Below are 25,852 nucleotides of genomic sequence, written 5' to 3'. Positions count from 1 at the left end.
TAATAAGGCTGTTGGGTTTTTCCTTCCCCCTAAAGAGCAGTTCCAGGATCAATGTTGGAAGCCCTCTTCTATGGCAGACATTTCTGTTTTTGTTTTTATGCTGTGGTTGTGTTTGTGTATGTGCTGTAGGAGACAAAGGAGGGGAAGCTGATGAGGATTGCAGAATTTCATGGAGGATTTGCTGACCAGACATCACCAAGCTAGTTAAATCAGGCCTGAACTTGATATCTGAATGTAACACAAATCTCACACATTATTAACTCTAGTGACATTACCACAGTGCAACATCAGTAGCTAAAGTTGAGGTATTATGTCTAGTAACATAACCCTACTATGTCAATAAATTAAGTTTGTTCTCAGAAAATTACCCAAAAAATCTCATAGCTGATAGATAGAGGCAATATAGTCTAGTGAGAAGCATGCAGAGCTTGGAATCATGAATCTAAAGTCTAATTCCAACTCTTCCTACTTGGGTGGATCACTTGCTTCACCTGTGAGAGTCAGTTTCCTCATCTATAAAATGGAGATAATATTTATAGTGCCAACTTGGCATCATCATTGTGTGTTTTATATGAGATGTATACAAAGTGTTTTGCAAACTTTAAAGTTCTACATAAATGAATGTCAAGGGTGCTATTTTTTTTTAAGCTTGGATATGTGATTCCTTTGATGAAAGGAATAGTGAGTAAACTTCCTCAGCCAAAGAAGACTTTGTAGCTTGTAGTCTTAGACAGTTTCAGTAGCCTGGGACACTACAAAATTTTGTGGCTTGTCCAGTGTAATATATATCATACCACTTCTAACCAATGCTTAAAACCTTATAAATAACCTTGAGTGCCACTGAAGAAAGTTTTTCTAAGGATGCCAATTAGGTAACAGTTTGTGTAATATATGATTGTGATTATGATGAAAAATATTATTGTTTTATGAGAAATGATGAAGGAGAATATAGGTGGCTTAGTAGATTGAGAGGCAGATCTAGAGATGGTATGTCCTGGGTTCAAATTTGGCCTCAGATGGTTCCCAGTTCTGTGACTCTGGGCAAATTATTTAACCCCTATTGCCTAGCCTTTAATGCTATTCTGTTTTGGAAAAACACTTAGCATTGATTCCAAGATGGAAAATAGAGGGAGGAAGGAAGGAAGGAAGGAAGGAAGGAAGGAAGGAAGGAAGGAAGGAAGGAAGGAAGGAAGGAAGGAAGGAAGGAAGGAAGGAAGGAAGGAAGGAAGGAAGGAAGGAAGGAAGGAAGGAAGGAAGGAAGGAAGGAAGGAAGGAGATGGGTTTTTAGAGTGAAAAGAAAAAAGTGAAGGAAGCAGAACCAGAAGTATAATCAACAAAATAATATTCTTATAAAGAACATCAATTGTGAAAAACAGCTACTCTGATCAATACAATAATTCAACATAATTCCAAAAGGCTCAGGATGAAAAATTATACCCCCTTCCAGGTAAAGAACTGATGGACTCAGAGTATAGACTGAAACATATTTTCCCACTTTCTTTGTCTTACATCCCTCAACATATCTAATGCAGAAATATGTTTTGCATGACTTCATATGTGTAATGAGTATTATATTCTTTGCCTTCTCAATGGGTGCAGGAATGAGTATTGGGAGGGAGAAAATTTTAAAGTGATAATAAAATAAATTTGAGTAATACTTTTTTTTTTTCAAAAAGGGAAAGCTTTCCCTTAAATACCAGATAGCAAATGATAACTGTTCTGCTATGCTCCAAGCCTGGCTAAGGGTTCTTGCCCATTGCTTGATTTAGCCTTCTCAATTATTGTTAGTGTAAGTACATGAGTAAGATCTTTCTTATTGTTCTGGGCTCCAGAGCATTGGTGATCTCCCTCAAACCTTTATTCCTCCAGTACTTAAAAGCATATGAAAGAAAACTACTTATAACTAGTCTCTTGTATATAATCCCCTCCTACACTAGAAGACAGCAAGAAAGGGTAGAAAGTTCAGCAATGCTATGTCATTTGCCTTGGGTCTCTTCCTCTAGGTGATCATTATGCTGTGGGGAAGAGGGTACTCTAAAAACCCATCTCAGCTCGATTTCATTTTATTTTCATCACCTTTTGTATTTTAAATACAAATACAAAACTTTAAATTGGGGTGCTGTTTTATGTATATAAAAACAGCCCATTTATCTGTGGACCAGAAAAAGGAAAAACTATCATCAGTTTTTATTCCAATTCTTCTTGATGCCCCATTTGGGGTTTTCTTGGCAAAGATACTGAAGTTGTTTGCCATTCTCTAGTTCCCTTTAAAGATGAAGAAATGGAAGCAAACAGGGTTAAGTGAGTTGTCCTGTGTCATACAGCTGCAAAGTGTCTGAGATCAGATTTGAACTCAGGAAGTTGAGTCTTTCTGACTCCAAGCCCAGCACTTCAATGATTCTGCCACCTAGCTGCCCTATAATCTGCTGCATATGTTTGAAGATCCCTTCTTAGGTTTTATGATTCTCTCAAGTAAACTTTCATTATTACAATCAGAAAATATGCATAGTCTCAGAAGTATTTTGTAGAAACATTTATCTAACCTAAAAAGCTGGCATATGTAAAATTTTATATAACCTGGGCAGCTAGATGATGCAGTGAATATAGAGCACTGGGATAGGAACCAAGACCTGAGCTCAAATCTAGCCTTGGGTGCTAGCTGTTTGCCTCTGTTTCCTTATCTGTAAAATGAGATGCAAAAAAAGAAAAAAAAGACAAATGATTCCAGGACTTTTGCTAAGAAAACTCTAAATGGAATTGTGAAGGGTCGGGCACAACTGAAAAATCACTAAACGACAATGACAAAATTAAAGATTCCTAAAACACTAGTGTAGAAGGAACCTCAGAGATGAATTTGTCTAACTCCTTCCCTTTTTAAGATAAGTTAGCTGAGATTCAGAGAGAGAGAGATTGCCTTGACAGATGTCACACAGCTTGTTAGTGGCATAGATTGTACCAGAATTCAAATCTCCTGCTTTCTAGTTCAGTGTTATTAGTAGTTTCGCTGCCTGAACCAAGTAGTAGCTCACAAGATAAGTTTATTCAGATTATTGTAGAGTTAATGATTGGAGGAAATGATAGATTTTCAGACGTGTAAGGGTCTTGCAAGGTTAACTAGAATAATGCCCTCCTTAGAGCATAAATCCCTTCTATAATATCTCTGACCAGGAGTCATCCAGCCTCTTTAAATATGAAGTGACTGTGAACTCACTTCTTCACAGAGGAGCCAGTTCCTGTTGGGTGGCTCCAAACGTAATAAGATTCTTCTTCTTAGGACCTAAAATCCATTTCCCTATATAATTCAGAATAAGGATTACTTAGGATTGTAGATTTTGAATTGAAAGTAGCCTGAGAGGCCATCTAGCCTAACTCTATCATTGTATAGATGAGGAGAATGAAGCCCAGGAAAGTTTAAATGACTTGACCATGATTGCATGGATAGAACCAGGATTCAAACCCAGGTTTTCCCACGCTTGATCCAATGCTCTTCCCACTGGTCCCTTATTAATTTACTACTTGTTATTTGCCCAGTGACTATAGTTATAAGGTAAGAATATTATTACTGATCTTACTGTATCTTAGAATGATAGCAGCTAGAGTGAATCACATGAAGATGCAGATGGATGCTGCCAAACAGATGGGTTTAGCAGTGTGAAAGGACTTTAAACTTGTGGGATTTTAAAAGCCAAGCAAGTTTAAGGCTTGGGTGCCTTTGAGCTCTGTAACCTGCTGAGAGTATCTTGTATTTTAAGCTCTCCCACTGAAAGCAGAGTGCTTTCCAAGCTAACTTTATTTAGAAAGAGTTTCTACTTGGGCTGCTCAGGCTCAGCCACCTGGGAATGGGGCTCTGCAGTTTTACACCAGGGAGACTAGAGTTTGATGCCTTGAACTATTACCTCCTGCTCTGGGGATTCCACAGAAAGAACAACAAAATCAGAAACTCACAGCAAACCTGCCAGACATATAAGAACCCAGGCTTCGGATGGGATTGGATAGTCAGCTTACAGAGATCTGTGAAGAAAACAGCTCATGGAACACATCTTTTACTCTCTAACCCAAGAGAAATGGAAAGCGTGAGAATGTACCTTTATTTAGTACAAATACGTTCATTGAGTCATACAATGTGATCTAGACCAACTCTTTCAGTTTGCTGTTGAGGATATTCAGGCTAAGGGAAGAGGAAAAGGAACTTGCTCAGTGTCACAGAGTTCTGAAGTAGCAGAGCTAGATTTGAACCCAGGTCTTTTGGTTCCAAGTCTTGTGCTTTTCCCCCCTCTCAGAAGAGTGGTATAACAACAATAATAGTTAATATTTATTTGGTGCTTTAAGATTTACAAAATAGGCTATATATTATCTCATTAGATAGAATCTTGGATTTGGAATCAGGAAGATATAGACAGATAGAATGGTAGACTTGGTGTAAGGAAGAATTCAATTCCCACCTATGCATGACATTTACTAGCTATAGAACCCTGAGCAAGCAAGTCACATTATCTTTCTCAGCCTCATTTTCCTTATCTTTAACTGTGGATGCTAAACTTGTAGGATTCATCTTCTAGGGTTCAAGTGAAATTGAACATACAGAAAGTGCTTTGCAAATCTTAAAGCCCCATTTAAATATCAGATATACTATGGATAATACACATTCACATTACAATTTTTATTTTAGACAGTGCTTTATTATCTTCGTTGGCTTTCTTTTTTTATATAATCCTTACCTTCCACCTTAGAATCAATACTATGCATTGGTTCTAAGGCAAAAGAATAGTAAGGGTTAGGCAATGGGATTAAGTGACTTGGCCAGGGTCACACAGTGTCTAAGACCAGATTTGAACTTAGGACCTCCCATCTCTAGGCCTGGCTCTCAACCCACTGAGCCACCCAGCTGCCCTCTATCCCTATTAATTATCTTTCAAATAGACTTCTAATCTGGGCAGTAGAAAGTTCCTCAAAGACAAGACAATATTTCTTTTTTGTATTTATAACTCCAGAACTAAGCACATTGCCATGCACATAGTAGGCACCTCATTAATGTTTAATTATGTGGAGTAGGCATCTGCTAATGTTTCTAGATGACAGGCTGCTTTTCTCTACTTACTACATGACCCGATGATACTTAACCCTTCTGAGTCACAATATTTCTCATCGTGGGAACAAGTGAGTAAATAATTGGCGTTATTGTAGCACATTCTCAAGAGAAAATTGATGAAGTGAATGAATGTGAATTAAACTGTTTTCTCCTCTTGTGTTTAGGGCAACATCTCCAACTTCAGCCTGGTAATGGAGTCTGACTTGGGCAATTTCATGCCCACAGGTGTAGGATTTACTGGAAGCGATAAAGCCAGGGCTATTATAAAGGAAGTCATGAACCTGCTACAACCCATAAATATCACCCAAGTTTTGGGGAATGGAGAAGGAACTGACATTAACTACTGGATCCAAGCTGGAGTACCTGGTAAGACTGCTTGACTTGGGAAATTGGAATGTAAAGTTGAAGTGAATTGTACAATCACGACTTGTAAAATACCAAAGATATGTTCCAGTATGACCAGATGGAAATGCCAGAGGTGAACCTGCACACCCTTGGTTTAAGCAGCTACCTGAACCTTGTGGTTTGAGGAGCATCTAGGAAATCCAGGAAAATCTGCTGAAAACCTCCCCATGACCTAGATCCCATTATTTTGAGGTTCTAGTCTCCAGAGCTCAGCTAAGAGGTGGTCATGCAAAGAAAAGTAAAAACATGGTCCCTGCCTTCAAGGAGCTCTCATTTTGATGGAAGAGAAAACATCTAAATAATTATGTATTGATATATTATAATAATTATGTTATATATAAGAATACATATAAAATGCATACAAGATAGAAACCTGAGTGTGAAAGTGCAGTGTAAATCTCAGAGGGAGGCATTAGCATTGAGAGAGAGTGGGGTGACTGAGGCTCTTGCAGAAGGTAGGATTTCAGCTGAGGCTTAAAGGAAGTCAAAAACACCAGGAAGTGGAGGTCAGGAAGGAAACAATTCCAGGTACTGGAGACAGCTTGTGAAAAGACACAGCCCTGAGATACCGAGTACATGGAAGAAACAAAGTGTAAGGAAATTCTCAGTTTAGAAAGGTCCAGGTTATAAAGGATTGGATAGAGGATTTTTATTTGGTTCTGAAGGATCATGTGTGTTTCTTTATTGTGTTGGGTTTTTTTTTTTCCTTTTGAGACAAGTGGTGTAGTTCATATAGCTCTAACAGGAAGTCATGGGTTCAGGTATGGCCTCTGAAATACTACTACTATTATTAATAATAGTTTTTATATATTCTTAGCTATGTGCCAGGAACTGTGGGAAGTGCTTTATAAATATTATCTCATTTGACCCTTTAGACACATTAGGAAGCAAATGCTGTTTTTATCCCTATTTTACAAATGAGGAAACTGAGGAACAAAGAAGTTAAATGCTTTGCTTAAGGTCACATAGCTAGTAAATATCTGAGATGTGATTTGAATTTAGGTCTTCCTGACTCCAGACCCAGAATTCTATCTACTCTGCTATCTACAATTCGTATGACTATGGACAAGTCATTTAATCTCAGTGGGCATCAGTTTCCTTGTCTGTAAAATTGGAATAATAATAGCACTTGCCTCCCACAGTTGTTGGGAGGATTAAATGAAATAATAATTATACAGCACTTGGCACAGTACCTGGCACATAGTAAACACTATATGAATGTTAGCTATTATTATTAATGATTATTTTTTATTATCCATTATCATCTGTACAATAAGAGTCTTTGGACCAAATGGTCCCTATTTGCTCTCAATCTATGAGTTAAAAATCTTATTGGAAAATAAGAACATATGAACCAATTGAGATAAATTTATGAAATATTGTATGATAATGATTTTACACTTTAAACTTGTGGTCAAGCTAAGAAAGTAAACTCGACCACAGAATTAGAAGGAAGGGGTCCAGTAATGGCTCACTAGAACTTTGGAGGCATTGATACTCAACCATCTGCCTTTCCTCCTCCAGTGACCATGGAGGAAGAAAGTATTTTTGTGGAGAAGAAAACTTCCTGTAATATTAACTCCCTTCTTGCCCCCCACCCACCACCAGAAGATGTAAGAGAGAATAGAAAGTGCAGCTCTATAAGAGCATTTGAGCCTCCTACCACCTTGTCATCATCATGGCATGAAGGTTGTTCGTAGATGTTTGCTTTGCTCAACGAACTGGTTTGGTTGCTATGGAATTCTCACATCCTGCATGTAACAACATAGGATCAAGTAACAGTAACAGCTGGGAGATCAGATTAAGTCTCATGTTTCAGCTTATCTGAATTTTGTCAACTGAGCTTATTTCTACGTCCTGTCTCTAAATGGGGGAGAAGACAATATTTGGAAAGAGAAATAGGCAACCTCATACTAGCCTGCCCTAAAGAAGCTAAGTCTCTACTGTCAATGGTTGTTTGATTTTGAAATATTATTTTAATTCAATTTGAAAAGCATTTAATTAAGTGACCACTATATGCATGTACAATGAACAACAATAGAGATAATGTAGAGGGGGGGGGGGGGGAGAAACATCAGTCCCTGCTTTCAAGGAGCTTGTATTCTATTATTGTTGACCCAATAGAAAGGCTTAGAGTCAAGAAAATTCAAGTTAAAATTTGGCTTCAGATCCTTACTAGCTATGAGACCCTAGGCCAGTCTCTTAATCTATATCTGACCCAGTTTCTTCAACCATAAAATGGAGATAATAATAACATCCTAATAACACTTTAGGGGTATTGTGAGGCTCAAATAAGGTAATATCTTTAATTGCTTGGTATAATCGTGGCACATAATAGATGCTTAATAAAATTTTGTTTCATTCTCATTCCCTTTCTATTCCCTATCAAGTACACAGCTTTGTGAGAAGTACTAGAGATATAAGAAAAAAATGTCACCATGCTGACTCCTGCCCTCAAGGAGCTTATATTCTGTTATCATTTTGAAAAGTATTTCTAGGGACAGCAAGGTGGCTCAATGAATGGAGAAGTCCTAAGTTCAAATCTGACCTCAAACACTTAGCTGTGTGACTCTGGGCAAGTCACTTAATCCACTTAACTCTGGTTAAGTCATTTAACCATTTTCCTGCCTTTGACTAATACTCCATATGGATTCTAAGACAGAAGGTAAAGGCTTTAAAAAATATATTTTGGAGCTACAAACAATTCATAACTATAAGTGCAAATAACTACTCCTTCCTCCTTACACATACACAAACAAGCCAGCTACTTTTTATTTGAAAAGTAGATTTCACCAACCAGGTACTACATGTGTTTAAATTGTTGTTGTTGTTAGTTTTTTAATGACTCATATTCTACTTGTGACACTGCAGATTGCAATCATGTTTTTGGCTTTAAACCTTATGATAACCTTTTACGTCTAAAAATAGAATAAGCTATCAAAAAATAAATATAGGATCACATACTTTTCATTCTTTCTGTGTATATGTGTTAACCAAATTTTGAGGTTGTAATAAAGTAATATTCCTATTATTAACACAAGTACATTGTTTAGACCAGACACCTCAAACTATCCCAGGGTGTAAAAGTTGATCCACAAGCAATGTGCCAGAAACTATTAGAAACAATGGATGCAAATATTATGTGAGATGGTCTTTGATCTGAAGGGCCTGACACTCTCTTGGAGGGATAGAACAATTTTGTGCATAAATTAATAGAGAACATAGTTAAAATAAATAGAATGTTATTTCAAAAGAGATGAGATGCCAGCAGTTGGGAGAATTGAAGGACCTGACATTTGACTTGACCCTAAAAGGGAGCCAAGATTTGGAGATGAGAAAGGAGAACATTTTAGGCATGGGGCAAAAGTGAACAACCTTTGCAAAGGCATGAAGATAGAAAATGAGATGTCAGATAGAGGGGAAAACAAGTAGGCTAAGTTGGCAAATGCTGGAATCCATGAGGGTAATTATCCTGGAAAAATATAGGTGGGATCTAGCCCTATAGGCAATGGGGAACTTCTTCTGCAGGGAAGTTAGATTGTCTTGAGTCTTTAATTGCTATTATTCAATGACATTCAACAAATATCTGTGAAGGGTCTATTATAGTCAAGGCATTTTCTTATTGTTATAGAGAAAAAGAAGAATAAGAAGCTGGAATATCTGCCTTCACTGAAGGCAATGGTTGATAATACTATGAATTGGAAGGACAATCATTTATTATTATCATTCCTTCTTTAGTTGGTCATCATTTTAATGTCAAAAGGCATAGTTAGTGCTATTTAAATTATACTAAAGAATCCTTTTTCTGAAATTCTAGTTTTTCAGTGGAAAGTTTCTTAAGATGAATGAACCAATGAAGAAAGCATTTACTAAACATTTGCAAAAAAACAAATCAATCCATTTATTATCCATAGCCTTGAGCAAAGTTTTGTCCATTTATGGGAGAGTAGAGAGAGGGGGAGAAGGGAATCACACTATGGCTAAAATTAACTAGAATTATAGAATTTTAAACCTGGAAGCAAACTTGGAGATCATAACTAATCATATCCTCTCATTTTATAGAGAAGTTAAATGATGATACCCAGTTCATAGAAAAAAATCAATGGCTGATATGGGACTAGAACCTTCATCCAATGGCTCAGTATTTGTGCCTCTACATCTTACTGTTGGAGATCATCAGTAGAACACACATTTCCATGATTTCTATCTTTCTCTCTGAGCTGGAGAGTGGAGATTATTTTTTCACATATTTTTATATGTAAATTGTTTTTTCATGTATAGATCTTACATAAAATCAAATCTATTTGGTAATGATAGACTGTTATTGATAACCTGTTGTTTAGTTTTGTTAAATTATCAACTTTGATTTTTTTCTGCTTTATTGAGATGTGAGGAGTATCATGGCTACCAAAAAAACCCAGACTCTTGGGCTAGCATGATCAGGATGTCTGAGCTAATGAAATCCTGTGGTATATTATTTGAATTACCTTTAAGTTCCTTAAGGGAATACTTAAACACATTTCTTTATTTCCATTGGTATGAATGATTTCAGTTCACCTCTCTACCAAAGTAATTTGTATCTAGAGGAAAGGAATATGTTCTAAATAACTCCATTTTTTTTTCATCTCTCATTCCCTTTGCTGCTCCTTTCTTCTTCTGTACATGAGGAAGGCTATTGTAGTCAATGGTTCATTTAAAACAATGGATGTTTTCCTGGAATTCTCTTTAGTTTCCTTTTGAGACCTATGATTGGAACTGAATGGTTGCTGTCTTCCCTTTATTTCTTTTGAAACTAGTATTGGGTATTTCAATTTTTTTTTACTATTCCTAGAAGTTAAGATGCTGCTGCTTAGGTTTAAATTCTTATTCCTTCCTGAAAATTCAGGAACTAGAAATTTGAAAAAAAAAAAGATGAAGAGCAGTTAGTATCAAATGGAAAAATTTTAAAATACCAAGTGTGTTCTCTTTCCCCTTGGACACCTAATATACTTTTATGACTAAAAAGCAAGCATTATCACCAATATACGCATACTAACTAAAATGTCATTTTAAAATCAAGTCCTTTCCTTAAATTGTAAGGCAAAGGCATTCTGCAGCACTGAAGCAAAGTATTTCAAACTGTGAAGTGAGAACTTTTCAGTTCAATTCAACAAACATGTATTAAATAGATACTCTGCATTGATCCTGAGGATACAAAGACAAAAGTAAAAATAGTTCTTGCCTTCAGGAACTTTACGGAAGAAAATTATATAAATAAATTCACTTTAATACAAAATATTCAGTCATATGCATGATAATTTGGGGACAGAGATTGCTAACAGCTAAGAAGAGATCATTGAAAAATTCCTTGAGTAGGAAATACCCCCCTGAACTAAGCCTTTTGATTAGAGTTAGGGGTTCTAATAGTAAAAAATAAAGTAAAAGAGCATCAAGATAGTCAGTGAAAACACACAGAGGTAGCATCTAGGTAGCTCAATGGATTGAGAACCAGGGATAGAGATGGGAGTTCCTGGGTTCAAATTGACCTCAGACACTTTCCAGCTATGTGACCCTGGCCAAGGCACTTCCCAATCCCTTAGCCCTTACTGCTCTTCTGCCTTGGAACCAATACTTAGTGTTGATTCTTAGACAGAAGGTGAGTCTTTTTTTTTTTTAAAGAAAAGAAAGAAAGGCATGGAGGCAGGATATGGAATGCTGTATAAAAGAATTTTAAAAAGTAAACCAGTTTGGCTGGAATAAAAAGTACAGAAATAGAAATATTGTCAGACACGCTGAATTGGAACTGGATTAACTAAAGTTTACAAATCTCTAAATACTAATCTGAAGAGTTTTTATACTAGAGTAAGTGGAGAGTCATTGAAGCTTGCCATATAGTGGAATGATATGGTTAGATCTGTGATTTAGGAAAGTAATTTTTGCAGTTGGGTAATGGATAGATCAATGAAAAGGGAAACTTGAGGCAGAAACAAGTTAGGAGTTTATAGCAATAGTCCAAGTTAGCAGAGATATGAACCTGAACTGGAGGAATCTCTATGTGAATGAATAGAAGAGTCCTGATGCAAAAAAATGGGAAGGTAGGATTGACAAGACTTGGCAACTGATCCAATATGGGTAATGAAGAAGAGGAGAGAATCTAGAGTGACACCAAGATTGAAAACTGGATTAACATGGAGGATGGTAGTGTGAAGAGTGTGAATCAAACTTTCTTTGTCTATCAATCAGCAACTTCTTTTCTCCCAAAGAATCACAAGGAGAGAAGGGGATTTTAAAAATAGGATTAACTCCCCCTTTCTATTTTTAGCTAAACAAACCAAGAACTTAAAAGTACCCCTACTTAGTACCTTACTAGTCACTAAGAAGGGGTATTTAAATTTTTGATTGATTAACTTTTGATTAAGTTGCTGATTGATAGACAAAGAGAATTTGATTCACTCTTCACAGTAGTTACCCACAAAAGAAGTAGGGATGTTGACAAGGAGAGTGTTTTGGGGAAAAGTTGATATCTATTTTGATCATGTTGATTTAGATTGCCTATAGGACATCCAAATGGAGTTGTCCAGAAAACAATTAGTGATGTAGGCCTAGGAGTTAAGGCCAAAAGCAAAGGCTTGATAGACTGATTTGGGAATCATCTGCATGAAAAATGGTAATTCAATAGTTGGAAGTTGAAAAGATCACTAACAAAGAGATTGTAGGGAAGAAAAGAGGAAGACAGGGAAGAAAAAAGGAGAGGAGAGGAGAGGACAGGACAGGACAGGAGAGGAGAGGAGAGGAGAGGAGAGGAGATGAGAGGAGAGGAGAGGAGAGGAGAGGAGAGGAGAGGAGAGGAGAGGAGAGGAGAGGAGAGGAGAGGAGAGGAGAGGACAGGACAGGACAGGAGAGGAGAGGAGAGGAGAGGAGAGGAGAGGAGAGGAGAGGAGAGGACAGGAGAGGACAGGAGAGGACAGGAGAGGACAGGAGAGGACAGGAGAGGACAGGAGAGGGGAAGAGAAGAAATCCTTAGGATATATCTATGCAGAAATGGTAATCCACAAAAGGACATGGGAATAATCAGACAGGTAAGGGGAGAACCTGGAGAGATCATTGACACAAAAACCCAGGAATAGAGTATGCAGGAAGAGGTGCTCAATAGTGTCAAACATTACAGAGAGCTCAAGAAGGATAAGAACTGAAAAAGGTGAATAGATTTAGCACTTGTATACTTAAAGAGAAAAGTTTCAGTCAAATGATAAGGTCAGGAGACAGATCACAGAGTGAAAGAGGAGACTCTTATATTACAGTCCCTGTGGTATAGAAATGGCATTAAAGAAAACCAAGATGAGAAAACAGCTGGATTGGATTATATGTATATAGAGGAGATCCATGCTGGAGGAAATACAATTGTGAGGTTTTGATGCACCAATATACAAAATAAAGAAGGAGAAGTTACCAAGGGCATTAAAAAAAAATCAGACCTTGTTAGTACAAAAAAAAAAAAGGCTACCAAGAGAATATGAATAACTGCTTACCTATGTGACTAATTTCCTATCTATGCAAAATCTTTATATTAATCAAGGTCAAACTCATTTTTTAGAATTATTAAAGAAAATGTCTTTTGCAAATGATATTTAGCCATCAGACACATCTTTTTTATTTTAAAATTATTCAAAAATGTAGAAGATAAAAGATTCCATTGTGCCTATTGTTTGTTGATTGTGGGAAAAAAAAACAAAAACATTTGATATGGTAGGACAAAACACCACCTTACTTCAACAGAAAGGTACCTCTCATTTATACATCAAAATTATTTAGGATTCTTTGGAAAATATAACAGCAGAAGTTACCCTTTCAGTGACCCTGTAATAATAAATGTCAGGTAAGACATAAAACAGGGAAATGTATGCTTGCCAAAGGCATTCACCCCTGTGATAAAAGAGATCCAATGTGGAGTCAGGTCAAAGAGGAATTATTATCCATGGATAGTGAAGTCTTCCAGATGCTACTGTTTGCAGATGATATTGGGGTGATTGTATGAGATTTGTAATTATTCAATAGAGTTTGTCCTATATGTCCACACAAGAAAAAACAAAGAGATGAGGAATATCTGTTGCCATATTTCAACATTCATCTGGAGAGACATCCTAATGAGCTTGTTCACCGGTATCCTTCTATGTATCCTTTTTCTATATTTATTATTATATATTATATAATATAGTATAATATCTATATATTACAGACACACACACACATATCCAGGACAGATAGTGCAAATTGACAATGAGTTAGACCCAGATCCTTAAGGATCACAGGCTTTCTGTGAAAAGCAAGGCCCACCTTACTAATACTGCATTCTATTGGTATTATTGTATGGCATTCATGAACTACAATAGCCTCTGAAGAATTAAAAACAAGTATGACAGAGGTCTGTGAGTAGAGAGGAATCTGGTGGGTATAAGAAGGCTACCACACATAACCAAGGAGAAACTTTGTGAGAACAGGACTAAAGAATGTTATCTAGGAATTATATGTTAGAAAGAGAGGGTCACTTGGCAGGAATGAAAGGATGACAAAAAGACGGCCAAAATATTTCACTCCTCTCAATGTTAGGTGAAAGGAAAGAAGGCAACCAGCAATGGACCTCTTGTGGGGAACTTATGGGAGGGCATGGACAAGACATACTCAATAGGCATGGATAGGTTGCAATTGGCATCTTTGTAGGGAATTCTAGAATCAATAAAGTGATGAATTTCCTTGACTATTACATGATGAGAATCAGAAATTCAATTAATCCCTTTGTACTCAGGACTGGCCAGATCCTTAGAAAAATTAACTCTATAATTTCTAATTATTTTTTTCAATGGGCCAGCTTTACCCAACTAAGAGGATCATAGCTAAATAGCCACAGGGAATGACTTAAAGTATTGAAAGGTCCACTTTGTGAGTGTAAAGCAAACTGAGATGATTAGACCCAAAAAGAGAAAATCATAGAGAAGCTGAAGATAAATGATGTTAAATGGACTATTTTAAGAGGCCAAAGTCAGATGGAATTAGAGTGGACTGTAACCCCGGCCATAGATGTAAGAGGAGGGGAGAAAGTCAACAGGTGCTATTAAATAGATTAAGTTTTGGGGTGGATATTAAACAGAGAAGCAATTAGCATTGTGACCATGTCTGGATTTTGCCTTCTGGTCCAGATCCTATTATCTTGTCCCATATCTTTGTTCAGCATCTTGAACTTGGGTTCAAGCACAGACTCTGATGCCAGCCTGGCCAGGCTTCCTGGTTTATGTTTGCTTGCCTCCAATTCAGATCTCGTCCCTTTACTCCCTAAGAAAAGATTACACCTCAATGCCTGGATGTTTACCTAATTACTCACACATGTTGTTTGAGCCTTCAGAGGACCTGACAGTGTTTTCTGGCTCCTAAGCAAATAACCTAAAGTTTACAGTAACAGAATTGTTCACCATACTGCAAGGCTCCTCTCTATAAATCTTACCTCACCCCAACCTAAAAAGGTTCTTCAGAAATGGCAAAACTGTAGTCATGGCTACCTTATAACCTCTTCAAACTTGGCAACATTCTATAGTATGGTTACCACTTGGAAGACAGCAGAGTCATGGCTTAGGCAGGACCCTACCATGCCCACCAAGAAATCCTGCCATAATTTAGTTGATTTGTCTACTCAGAACAAGCCCTACTATGAGTTTCCATTTATGTTTGATGTTTTTTTTTCCTCAATTTTGCCTACTGTGACAAGGAAATCACTTTAAAAGACTGATATATATTAATTTAAGGTCGCCAAGGAATTCAGCCATGTAATTCCTAAATGAAAACTCAAGTCAGCAGTCAACCTTTTATGGAGTTTAATTACAAACAGGATGAAGAAAGGTATTAGAGAGAGAGAGAGAGAGGGAGAGAGAAAGGGGAGAGAAGGGAATAGGGCTTAAATACCCCTTCTGTTTAGACTGGGCCAAAAGGCCCAAGCCCTTAGATAGCTGGGGCAAAGAAAGGAGATCAGTCCCTATTACTCACGTGACCAAAATGGAGAAACAGTCTCAGGGGCCTCCACCTCCAGCTTCCTTCAGAGCAAGCTTCTCAGAGCACCTCTCTAACCACTCAGAGCCAAAACTCTCCAACCAACCACCCTCCATCCTCAGACCCCTCTATCTTTAAGGAAACCATCCAAGTTCCCTCCCTTCAGTTCTCACATCTACCAATCACTGTCCATGTCTTCCCTGTGCCAATGGTGGCTCTAGCTTAACCCAGGACCACCCAGAGGTCTGTGGCTTTGCACATGTATGTTGAAGGTCATATTCTCAAATAATTAAATCTTGATCTTGCTGCAGCCCTTCCTAAATCCTGTTACTCTAAGTAGGGTGGAGATTGTATTTTCCAAGACCTGGTTCTGTCATTCCAAGTATCTCTATTGTATCAATTCTAAAATCAATCATGACTCAAAGAAATTCCTGTTCTATGCTTAAGCATAGGTCAAAGCCCTTTCCATTGTTCAGCAAAAGGTTTCTGTCCTAAAGTAATCTTAAGAAGGGAGGAGGAGGAACCTCCCATGCCAATGGGGTTCACATTTTTCCAAGTATGAAATTTCCCAATGGTGAAATTTCCAACATTTATAAGTCTAAGAAATTTTAAGGTTTACACTACCTACCACAATTTCTGTGGTATGTAACTACCTAGAAAAGTTGAGACCACCCAGGCTAATTCCTATGATGTGCTACATGCATCCAAAATGGTTTAGCCTGTGGTACAACCTGCCTAAGATCCTCACAAGCTGAAGCTCAAATTGTTGAGGTTTACATTGGTAATTTACTTTTATGCTTTCCTCTTGACCCTGCTCATTTGGAAAAGTCACAATTGCTAAATTTAATTTAGTTTAGTTTAGGTTTGTGTATTTATTTAATAGATGAAGGAAAGAGCTTTGAAATAGTAAAATGCTTAATCAGAATATAAATGAATTTTAATGAATGAATAGTGACAGAAAACTGTATTAGAGCACATTTCCAAACAAGTAAACTCTCATCTCCTTTCTTTCTCCCAAGATAGTTTGGGAAAATACCTTCTCCAAAGATTTATAGCTCTAATAGGGAAGGCATATTTTTTTCTTCAACTAGAATTAGAATTTAATGCCTATAACGTAGATAGGCTTAGCATTTCTGTTTAAAAACTGCTCCTGCTAGAATCTCCAACCCATCTTTTTTCATTCTATAGGTTAACATCATCTCTGTAAAGTTCCTGTCTTGGTTTTGCTCATCACTTTTCCTGATTGCTGAAATCTCTTTGCTTTCTTCATTTATCTCTCCTTCCTTGTGGTCACTAAACTGGGCAGAGAGCTCCCTTACTTCCCCATATTCCTTCAGACTCCAACCACTATGCATAGAAGTCCCATAGATATACATCCAAAGGGAAAATGGAGCCTTTGTTCTCATCCAAGGAACATATTTGCCCTATGGCAAGACAAGTTGGGAAGTATAATCTTTCTCTTTTAGGCAAGCCTGTTACATCCTTCATCTACTTAAAAAATAGTTTACTTCCATTTACACTGAGGATATCTGTGCAATTTGTAGGCTAACCACAACAGCATTGCAGGGGAACCCTGGTGCATAATAAACTTACTTTGATTATCTTGCCACAATTTCCTCATTCATAAAACTTTTAAACACTGGTTTAAAAAAAGTAGTTAGCAGTGTCCTTCCTTATCACTCAGTTGGTTAGATCCTTTCCTTGACTTTGGAGTATACTTCTTCCTCAGTATTCTTAGTGTGTTTCTAGGAATCCTTGGTGTGTTGAGCTCATCTTGATCCTTCCCTCTGCCCTCTGTAAATCTGTCCTAAGGTAATGTCACCCTTATGGGAGATATTGGAGGCTTACTCAGAGATTAGAAATCTAGAGCACGAATAGACATTCTGTGTTGATGTACTACATAGATGAGAGCAGCCTTTTTTTCCATTGTCAGAAATATTAGCATCTTTAAAGTATCCTGACAGCAAAAGCTACATTAATGTACGAGAGTAAAGGATTTCTTCCTCATAGCAATACCCTGAAATAAGAGGTGAGGACTTCCTCTTATTCCTGCCTCTTCCACCCCAACCTTAAGCCACATAGCCCAAAAGTGGGTTGAAGGGTTTGACCTTTATCTTCATTCTTTAGTTTTCTCCTTATAGGAAGTAGAATCTCTGGGCTGTCTGTAAACATTAGTCATAAGGAGTCTAGGAGTCTAGGCTGGGTATTGCAACTCTTAGCAGTGATACCCTAAGGAGCATGAATCTGGAGATACTAACCCACTGGAGCTTCAGGTTGGAACTTAGTGAAACTAATGCTATATAGGAACTAAGCTAAGCTGTGAACCTGGTCCCCCTCTTCACTCCAACCCTACATGCCACAAAAATAATATGTTATGTGGAGAGAGTGGATTATGACCCCTGAGTTTTTTTTAATTTTACAAAACCAAAGTACATGTATTACTCTTTTTTAAGTTTATTTATTTAATTATCTGATTTAGAATAGTTTCCCATAGTAACATGATTCATGTTCTTTTCCTCCCCTTCTCCCACCACCCTCCCATAGCCAACAAGCAATTCCACTGGGTTTTACATATATCATTGTGAATCTTAAAACTGCTCAGACTCTACCTTAGAACATTTGGTTAAGGCTATTCCCTTATTGTAACAATGGAGGTACTTGATCAGGAATGTATTGGGAATTTTAACATTACTCCACCCATACTTAGGCATACTTTAGGGGAAGATAAGTTGTAAACTCCTGATGGAACAATGAAAAAAGTCCCTAACTCATACTTATAGTAAAGCTAGAACCTTAAGCTAGGTCTATTTTTAGATCTAATACAAAAGGGTGCTAAGTACCTATAAATTAATCACTAAAAGGTCAAGCAACTTACAAAAAGCAAGCTTAACAAAAGAGGTGTGAAGTACTCAGAAGATATAATCTACCCAGAGAAGGTGGGAACTAAAGAGTAGTGAGAACTAAGAATGGGCAATCCTGGGAAAAGTGTCTACAGTGATTGGTAGATGTAAAAATTTAGGGGAGGTGACACAAGAGAAAATTTCTTTAAAAGGAAGGGACTTACTGAATTTGAGTTAGTTGGAGTTCAGACTAGTTGGAGTTCAGACTAGTTGGAATTCATAGTTGGAGTTTGGAGTTAGTTGGAGGAGCTGGGTCTCTGAACTCAGTTCAGGAGTTGAGGATTTCAGTGAAGGACTGGAGTTTTGCTTGGGACAAATCTAGTGGTGAGTGATTAAAGACTGACTAGTCTCTCTTAAGACTCAGGCCTAGGCTATTTGGTCTAGGCCCTTCATACTATTTTCTCTTATTCTCTCTCTCTCCCTTTCCTTAATTCCTTCATTTGTATTAATTAAAATCTCCATAAAACCCAGCTGACTGGGGTATTTTCATAATTGGGGATTTTTCCCATGGTGACCACTTATTTTTGATTTAAAACAAGACACTAAAATTTATCTTTACAGTTTTGGCAATTCACAGTCTTGAAACCCACATTTTCGCAGTCACATCATTGATCAAAAACTATTTCCATATTGTTATTATTGGCACTAGAGAGGGATCATTTAGACTCTAAACTTTAGAGTCTACATCCCCAATCATATCCCCATCAAACCATGTGATCAAGCAGTTGCTTTTCTGTATTTCTACTCCCACAGTTCTTCCTCTGAATGTGAATGGCGTTCTTTCTCATAAGTTCCTCTGGATTGTTCGGGATCATTGCATTGCTGCTAGTAGAGAAGTCTATTATATTTGATTGTGCCACAGTGTATCCATCTCTGTGTACACTATTCTCCTGTTTCTGCTCCTTTCACTCTGCATCAGTTCCTGGAGGTTGTTCTAGTTCACCTGGAATTCATCCAGTTCATTATTCCTTAGAGGACAATAATGTTCCATCACCAACAGATACAACAATTTGTTCAGCCATTCTACAATCGATGGACACCCTCTTACTTTCCAATTTTTTGCCACCACAAAGAGTGCAGCTATGAATATTTTTGTACAAGTATTTTTCCCTATTATCTCTTTGGGGTACAAACCTATCAGTGGCATGGCTGGATCAAAGGGTAGGCAGACTTTTAACACCCTTTGTATGCCCCCTAAGTTTTGAGGGAATATGCTTGTTCATGCTATATTTTTAGAAATAAATATCCCTTTGTAAAAGCTAATCTGATGTTAATTGAATAAATGGAATTGCCTGTAATTAGACTCCTGAAATGGGTGTAATACATTGAATTGGGGGTTTGGACCAATGACAGAAGAGGCTCCTAGAGAACCTTGGGGATAAGGACATGGTTAAAATGTGACCTGCTCTTCAGAGAGTGGATCCAGAGTCAGACCATATTACACATGGTTCATGATATCCTTGATTCCCCACTATATAGGAGCTCTATCTTATACCTAGTGGATGGGTATGCATGTAAGCCCAAGGAAAATGTAAAGAAGCCAATATACAATATGCATACCTGAGTCAGTATAGATCATGTAACCATGCCATGGCTCTGATGTTTAGAGAAATGTTCTATAGAGAGGTATCACATAAGAGCCCACCATTTGATAGGCTTGGCTGAGACAAATGTGAGCACAGTAGATCCTTCCCTGACCATATGGGCTCACTGTTGCATAGGAATACAAGGCATCCAGTAACCACTGCCTCGTTATGAAGGAGGGACTTGTGTAGCTCGATGAAAGCCTTTAATTTAGGTTTCCCAAGATGGACAGGTAATAGTAGAGAATTCTGATAAAACCTGATCCCCTGGAGAAGGAAATGACAACCTGCTCCAGTATCTTTGCCAAGAAAACCCTACGGACAGCTGTTCCACAGGGTCACAAAGTTTCATACATAACTGAATGACTGAACAACAAACCGGCATGACTTTGGGATCAAGACACATGGCCAGTCTTAAAATACTCCATTTTGCCACTCAAACACTCCATGAGTAGTTGCTGATCACTTACTAAATATATAGCCTTGTACTGGTGCTATGGAGAATACTCAAAAGAGATGAAGACGGCATGACCTCTTTCTATGTAAACTAGAGCATTTGGGAAATTAAGTAATCACATGATTTGACATATGCCTGGCTATAAGTCATAGTGTCACTGTCACATTGAAAAATATTCAGGACTTCCTACATCTACTAAATAAAGCCCAAATTCCTTAATCTGGCTTTCAAGGCTTTCCCAACCTGTTTCAGTCTTTGGAAGCCTTATCTTCTGCCTCTACCCTACATATAGGCAGTGCTCTGGTGAAGCTTGATTACATGATTTGTATGAACATATTTTAGGTTTTCTCTCATTCTCTTATCCATTTATTCTCTTGCCCATTCATATCTCTCATTTGTTCCCCCATTATCTAACATGCCTTTCCACCTCCAATTTTGACTATCAAAATACTATCTTTCAAGGCTTGACTCCTGAAGAAATATTTCCCTTATTGAACTTAATAGCACTACATATGGGGAAATTCAAAGTTTAGGTATAACAATTCCTTTCCTCTTCTTAAGCTTATAGTCTAGTATGGGACTTAAGACACATACAGTATATGGTGATGGTCACACACAAAAATACAAAAGATGCTTTAACAGAACAAAAGATAAAGTGCTTTGTGAGATCCAAGGAGGAAGGTCATCATGCTGTACCTCCTATACCTCCAGTGCCAAGTGGCATGCTCTGCATATAGGAGACATTTTTAGAATATTTATCCAATTGAAATTAATTGAATCCTATTTTGTTTGTGATAAAGAGCAATAATGTGTTTGTAGTTGTTAATAATTCATCTCTTAAATATTGTTTGGTTTCAACTCACAACTCCTTTCTAAACATCTTAGTTTCCTGTACTTTGCTAATTGTGCCTCATTTATCTTGTGATTTGCATTTTGTAAATGCTCCCAAAGTACTTTGCATTGTAGTTTGGAGGAGGATTCTAATGGAATTCACAAATTTCAACAAATGAACACTTATTATATATAAATATATATTGCTTTACATGTGTGAGGACATGTGTGTATGCATATAACATACATGTATTCTGTATATGTCTGTGCACATATGTAAAATGATTATATCTGGATTTTTCTTTTCAATGTCCCTTCTTCTTTTCTTCCTTATAGATAACACAGACTATAGTTTTATCCAGCCTTTTGATGTTTTCTCCTTTGGGTTGTGTACTTGCCAAGAGACATTTCCCTTTAGGGAATGTCCTCTTCATCTTGCATCAATATGCATTTCCTGATTCCTCCAAATTACTGGGGTCTTTCCCCACTCTCTCAAACTACCTTGTGTTTATTTTGTTTCTACTTACAGTATATTGATACACGTTGTTTTCCCTGATAGAACATAACTTTGTTGAAAACAGGAACTTTTTCATTTTTGCCTTTGTACCTTTAACATCCTGCATAGTGCCTGGCACACAGTAGTTGCTTGATAAATCCTTGTTGATTGATTTATAGTGATGAGGGAACTAATTGAACTTAATAGAACAGTTTGTTGAATCTCTTTTGATTCCAACATGCATTAAAATGTTGTGACATTTCATCAGTTTCACTTAAATACTTTACTAAGATATGCTTAGCAATTTAATATACTTAATAATTATGGAATTATGAAATCAATGAAGAAAACACACAGATCAAGGGATTTGGGGACAAATTGGTGCTAGATAAAGATAGTGAGTCAAAAAACCCAAACATATGCGAACAAGGCACAAGGACAGTTCAATCCAGCCAACCGTGATTAAGAATCTTCTTTGTGCTAGGAGATTCAAAGATAGAAAAAAAATGACACAATCTCTTTCCTCAAGGCTTATATATCCTCAAGATTGTATCATCTAAAAGATAATAGGAAATATGAACAAATAAATATGGATCAAAATAGCACATGACAGAAGCAAGGGACAGATCCTAACAAAAGAAATTTGGGGGTCAGAAAGACTGCTTTCAACTAGATGAGGTTTCCTTGATATGGATAATTCATTTCAATTATGGCACCCAAAAAACCTCCTTTGGGAGATTTCTGTGTTCTATTTGTATTTCTATGTTCACACACCACATGGAAATCTTTAATTCTATAAATAAATCTCATCAATTTTTTTTTCTAAAAGCTCAATACAAGGGGCAGGTATATAATACAGTGGATAGAGTACCAGGGAGTCCCTGGGCAGGTCACTTAATCCTGTTTGTCTAGCTCTTGTTCTTCTGACTTAGAGTTGTTACTAACGGTTTAAAAAAATGGTCAATGAAATTACAAAGATTTTAAACTTTTAATTCTTTATTCCAAAGTTAAAATGGCTCTCCAGTCCTGCTATTATGGAACTAAACCTTCTACTGTTTTGACCATCAGTCCTCTCATAAGAAAGAAGTACTGATGAGTGCCATGAAATCAATTGAAGACATGCATGCCTTTGGGATGTGAGCCATATTGATATGATATGATACACATATCAACATGTGTAATAAAACTGAATTGTACATTTTGTATCAGTTCTTTCCTATCCCCTCACATTCATGTGAATTGAGAAAATTCACATGCTAATTATATATTTATTACGTTAATATTATATTAATTAATTATGCCATATTTTCCACATTCTTTTATTCTATATTATAATGAAAAACTAGAAAAGAAATTTATTTATTGACAGAGACATAAGGACCTTGACTGCAACTAGACTCAGGGCTATCCCATGAAAACACACCAAAAAATGTTGAGAGAATATGGGTTCAGATCCTAGTTCTGCCACTTGCTATTTGTGTGACTTCTGGTCAATCATTTAACTTTTTTAGACTTCAATCTCATCATTTATGAACTGAAAGGAGTTGGACCATAATTACTATTAGAAGTCTCTTCTATTGTTTAGTGCCCCAAATGTTTCTAAAAACAAAAAGACTTGCTGCATATGTCTTTACAAAATCCATCTTTGTATATGTGAAAAGTTTTTAATTATTTTTTCTTACTCACTGAACAAGTTGACACAAACTTAAGTATCATTTAGCTCCCCTTAGCTATGTGTATTGTCAAAAAAAAAGTAAAAAATTTAAAGCAATTTTCTGGGTAATTCATTCCTTTCCCATCACCTCCATATTCCCTCTTCCAAAGTTAATAAAAGTCAACAGTGTTATAGTGTCTTAAGATTTACAAAATGCTTTACATACATTGACTCTTCCTACTAACCCCACGAGGCAGATACGATCTCAAGCCTTTGTCCCAAATATCCAGGTCATTGCGCTGCAGACTTGGTGTTATAATTTCAATTGCCCAGAAATAAAAAATTGCTTAAAATGCTCATTTTGCTTTGCTAATGAAGACCAGCTCACTGCTCAAATCAGCCTGAGGCAAATATTTTGGACTAATTATTAAGGAACTTGTTTCATTTTGGAGTGTTTTAGTTAGTAGCTCTGACCTAATATGTGTAAAGGATGACATCTGGGATTGATTAGACATCACTTGCTACTGTGAGGCAATGAGATCTAAGAGGAAATTAAGATATGGAAGGATAACCTGAATCTAAAGCACCCTGTCACTTAGTTCATCTAAATATGATCTCCTCACAGATCACATTTATCTTCCTCAAAAGGAGATTTAAAGGGAGAAGCTAGGTAGAATAGTAGATAGAGTGACAGACCTGAAGTCAGGAGTACTAGGGTTCAAATTTAGCCTGGTTTGTGACTTTGGGTAGGTCATTTCACACCCCCACTTGCCTAGCCTTTATCACTCTTAGACACAATCACAACTTAGAATCAAGAGGTTTTGTTTTGTTTTGTTTTCAAGTAGATTTAAGAGGCAACACAGTAGAGAGGTTAGAGTTCTACAATTTGATTCAGGAAGTTGTCATTGGTCAGCTGTTTTTCAGTTGTATCCAACTATTTTTCACCACAGCCAGGTTGCCATTTTCTTCTCCAGATTATTTTACAGATGAAGAAACTGAGGCAAGCAGGGTTAAGTGACTTTCCCAAGGTCACATGGCAAGGAAGTAACTGATTTAAACTTTGGTAGATGAATCTTCTTGACTTCAGGCCTGGCACTCTATCCATGTACCATCAGGCTGTCCTGATTCAAGAAAACCTGGGTTCATGTTCTACCTCAGATACTCTCTAGCTGCATGCCTCTGAGCCACCTCTCTGAAGATGTTTTTTTTTTTCCTTTGCAAAATGGGAGTGACAGTGGTGTCTAATTCATGTGCTTGTTTTGAGCATCAAATAAGATCATCTAAGTATAGTACACTGTGAAATGATTAAAATAAGAAAAACTCTTTTGTCTTATTATCTTTAATAAAATAAGAAAAACCAGTGTTTTCCTTGGCTGAAATTAACTAACTCCCTAAACCTTGGATCTTCTCAGATTCAAAATTCCCTCCTAGGCTCAGGATTGGTCCTTATACAGACCAATCCTGCACCTGGATGTAGGGGGTATGGTCCTCCCCCAGCACTGAATTGGTCCATTCAAGACCAATCCCACTTTAGCAAGTAGTAGGGAGGGACCCCTGAGGCACACTCGGGGATGCAGTTCCCTTGGCCCCAACACTTTAAAACCCACATCTGCAAACTTTAAAGAACAATATAATAGCTTTTAATTATTTAAGATGGCAAGTATCCCTTTGACTCATAATCTTAGAGTTAGAAAAGACTTTGAAGATATTCTTCCCGTGTGTGTGTGTGTGTGTGTGTGTGTGTGTGTGTGTGTGTGTGTGTGTGTGTGTGTGTGTTTAACTCAAATGTGTGGTTTTCCAATGTGGGAATTGTCCCCAGTGACAGAGAATGGAAGCTTACTATAATTTATAGTTTTAGAAGTCAGTAGAAATTCTGAGAAGTTAAATAAATTATCTATGGTTACATAACTAATTCAGAGGTAGTATTCAACTTAGGTCTTTCTAATTCCAAGGCCAGTCCTCCATCCATGTTGCTGAACTATTTTTCATTATCTTCCCTAAATTCCACTCCATAATTCTCAGACAGGCCACAAGCCTATGGATGGTTTCCTAGAAAATAAAGAAAAATGGTGTCATGATTACAGATATTCATAGAATTTTTACACTCAAGAATACTTGCTATGTGGATCCCCCCAAAAGAATTCAAAGAGCATCTTACATTTGCTAAATTCTTTCATGCTTCTTATTCTTTTGAAAGGATCACAAATCTAGAATTGAAAGAAGGCCAGAGACAATCTAATCCAACCTCCTCATTTTACACATGAGGAAACTTGCCCAAAATCACACAGGTCATATTTTTTTTTTAAACTTACCTTCCATCTTAGAATCAATAATGTGTATATTGGTTCCAAGGCAGAAGAGCTGTAAGGGCTAGGTAATGGGGGTTAAGTGACTTTCCCAGGGTCACACAGCTAGGAAGTGTC

The 25,852-nt window shown here is 37.1% G+C and overlaps 1 protein-coding gene across 3 annotated transcripts in view; it reads left to right on the top strand.

The window, feature by feature from the left end:
* CPQ (carboxypeptidase Q) overlaps positions 1-25,852 on the top strand; it is a 703,529-nt gene that overhangs the window by 595,803 nt on the left and 81,874 nt on the right. For all 3 annotated transcript variants that reach the window (XM_001379746.4, XM_007488142.3, XM_007488143.3), the window contains one exon: positions 5,254-5,455. In XM_001379746.4, the coding sequence (XP_001379783.2) occupies positions 5,254-5,455 (202 nt within the window). The remainder of the gene's footprint in view (positions 1-5,253; positions 5,456-25,852) is intronic.

The sequence above is a fragment of the Monodelphis domestica genome, chromosome 3 (assembly GCF_027887165.1).
Source record: "Monodelphis domestica isolate mMonDom1 chromosome 3, mMonDom1.pri, whole genome shotgun sequence".
Classification (NCBI taxonomy): Eukaryota; Metazoa; Chordata; class Mammalia; order Didelphimorphia; family Didelphidae; genus Monodelphis; species Monodelphis domestica.
Note: the sequence above shows the minus strand (reverse complement) of the source record. Positions and strands in the feature narration are given on the sequence as shown.